Genomic DNA, 2752 nt, shown 5'->3' with positions numbered 1-2752 from the left:
CTACAAACTTCTGCATAACATTTAGACAAAGCTCAGACACACAGCATGCCTAGCCCTCATATATATATACACATCTCTAATCACAGGTATATAGGGTGTCAAATATACTATAGTAACCTCCATGTAAGGTTCGAAATTTGGTAACAAAATGAGAAGAAAAAACTAAAAATATTATTTTACGTGTTCTAAAATATCTCTTTTTTTTTTTTTGTGCTAAAGTCAAATGTTAGCTCAACATGAAAAGGACTTTTTTTTTTTATATAATTCAGCAATATTATAATCTTGACCATTTTTGCAAACACTTTTAATAATAATAGCTTAAACGTGTACAAAAGTTCTCGGTTAATTAGGGAAATAAACACTCAGTTCTTTATATTTTTAATCAAGTAGGAAACACAGTTCATATATAATGTTATTACTTTTTTTTGACTTTTTTTTTGTGTGTTTTGTTTTGTTTTGTTTTGTTTTTGTTTTAGCAGCTGCTTACTGTTTGATACGGTGGGTAAAGTGGAGGAACATCCAGCGATGGGTGGCGGGTCGGAGGCGCTGCTGCCGGGCGGCGGGGGGGCGCCGGGCGGGCGGCGCGGCCGGGGGGGGCGCCGGGCAGCGGGGAGGGCTTCTCGCCGCCGCCCCCCCGCCCCGCCGCCCGCCCGCCCTCCCGCCGGCGGCGGGGCCAGTCCGCGTCCCGGGGGGCGGGCGGTCAGTCCTCCTCGGGCTCCTCGGCCTGCAGCAGGGCGCCGGGCGGCCCGGCGGCGGCGGCGGCGGCGGCCTCGGCCTCGGGGGGCGGCTCGGCCCCGGCGCCCGCGGGGGGGGCGGCGGCGGCGGCGGCGCGCTTGTCCCGCTGCTTCTCCTGGATCTTCTTCATCTCGTCCGAGTACTTGCAGAAGGTGTGGCCGAACTTGGCCCAGACCTTGTAAGGGACGGTGATGGAGTTGCGGTAGGTGGGCTTCACCTCGCTCACCCGCATGAAGACGCCGTACTTGTTGGAGCCCACGTCGAAGAAGAAGCGCTTGTTGTCCACAGTCAAGGAGGTGCCCTCGGGCAGCTCGGCCGGCTCCTCCTCCACCCCGTAGTCGTCGATGAGCTTGGCCAGGGCGTCGCGGAACTCGATCAGGCCCTGGGCCGGCAGGGCGATGGTCTGGCCCTGCGTGGAGCCCAGCCCCGGGCCGCGGTTGACGGTCTGGCGGACGCGGAGGAAGCGCCCGCGCTGGTTCTCCTTCAGATCCATGTAGTACTTGCGGTTCTCCCGCACCAGGAACTCGCTCTTGAGCGCCCGCCGGGGCTCGTCGGCCGCCTGCGCCAGCTCGGGGGGCTGGCTGGGCCCCAGCTGGGCGTAGTGCTCGATGAAGTCGCCCAGGTAGTCGCGGAACTCGACGGCCACCGACATGGAGAGGGTCAGGCGGCTCTTGTTGCCGCCCGCCCCCACCTCGGCGATCTTGAGGAAGCGGCCCTTGGCGTTCTGCTTGACGTCCAGGTAGAAGCGCTTGTTCTGGATGTCCACCCGCTTGGAGGCCAGCTCCTGCGTCTCGTGCTGCAGGCCGCCGCCCGGGCCGCCGCCGCCGCCGCCGCCGCCGCCCGAGCCCGGCCCCCCGGCGCCCGCCGCGCCCCCGCCGCCGCCGCCCTGCTCGCTGCCGCTGTCTCTGTCCGCCATGATGCCGCCGCCCGCCGCCGCCGCCGCCGCTCGGCCTCGGCCGCCGCCGCCGCTTCTCGCCCGGCGCCCCCCCCGCGCCGCCGCCTGCGCCGCCTCCTCCGCCGCCGCCGCCTCCTCCTCGGCCGCCCCCGGCCGCCGCCCGCCGCCGCCGCCGCTCCGCCCGCCGCCGCCGCCGCCGCCGCCGCTGCTGCAACAGCCCCCGCGGCCACCAGCCGGCCGCTCTCGCGAGATCTGCGGGAGCGAGGAGAGGGCGCGGGAAGGCGGCAGAGAGCGGCCCCCGACGCCGGCCGCCCCGCCGAGCCGGGCAGCAGCGCCGCGCCGCCGGGCGGCCGCGCCGCGCACCGCCACCCGCCGCCACCGGGCGGGGGCGGGCTGCCGGCCCCCCCACCCCCCGTGCCGTGCCGTGCCGTGCCGTCACCCCCCTCGCCCGTGCATCACCGGCTGCCGGCGGCGCTTCCCGGCCCCGCCGGCAGCCCCCGGGGGGCGGGAGCCCGGTGTCCACCGGGCTCCCGCCCCCCGGGGGCTGCCGGCGGGGCCGGGAAGCGCCCGTCGGGCTCCTCGCGGCGGGGTGGCGGGGCGCGCTCCGGGAGCCGCACGCTCCCGGGAGGAAACCGCACGGACGACCGGGGAGGAGCGGGGTCCGCCTCCCCCTCCCCCCCCCCCCGCCCCATCCCGGCGATCCCGGTGCCGGGATAACGCTCCGGGGCGGAGGGGCTTCCCGGGTGGGAGCGCGGAGGGTGTGTGTGTGTGTGTGTGTATTTATTCGGGGCTGCTCGTGAGATTAATTAATACGTCTATCTAACGGTACCGGCAGCGCCGGACGCCCCCGGGAGCGGAGCGGGGACGGGGAGCGGTGTGGAAGGGGCAGCTGCCGGCGGGCAGAGCTGCAGGCAGGGGGTGGGCAGGCTGCCCTCCGAGCATCCCCCTCGCAGGTGAGCGGTTTGCTTTTTATCGAACTGCCGCTTTTTGGTGGGCTTTCGAGGAGATCCCTTTGCTTCCAGTCCTCGTTACCAGACCCTGAATCCCGAATCCCAAGCCGGCTCCAGCCCAAGTGAGGATGCTTTCTCCCGGTGCTGCGGGCCAGGAAGCAAACTGGCAGGC

General features: G+C 67.4%; 1 protein-coding gene across 1 annotated transcript; it reads right to left on the bottom strand.

Moving 5' to 3' along the window:
• Positions 1–700: 700 nt before the first annotated feature.
• On the bottom strand, positions 701–1651 carry PURA (purine rich element binding protein A). Its single transcript, XM_076349936.1, has one exon. The coding sequence runs from the start codon at positions 1649–1651 to the stop codon at positions 701–703; it is 951 nt and encodes a 316-aa protein (XP_076206051.1).
• Positions 1652–2752: the final 1101 nt, after the last annotated feature.

The sequence above is a fragment of the Aptenodytes patagonicus genome, chromosome 12 (assembly GCF_965638725.1).
Source record: "Aptenodytes patagonicus chromosome 12, bAptPat1.pri.cur, whole genome shotgun sequence".
NCBI classification, from domain to species: domain Eukaryota; kingdom Metazoa; phylum Chordata; class Aves; order Sphenisciformes; family Spheniscidae; genus Aptenodytes; species Aptenodytes patagonicus.
This window is presented reverse-complemented; position numbering and strand designations above follow the sequence as displayed.

Excerpts from the sequence above, each read along its gene's own strand:
- PURA (XM_076349936.1), bottom strand. The coding sequence starts at position 1,651 with ATGGCGGACAGAGACAGCGGCAGCGAGCAGGGCGGCGGCGGCGGGGGC.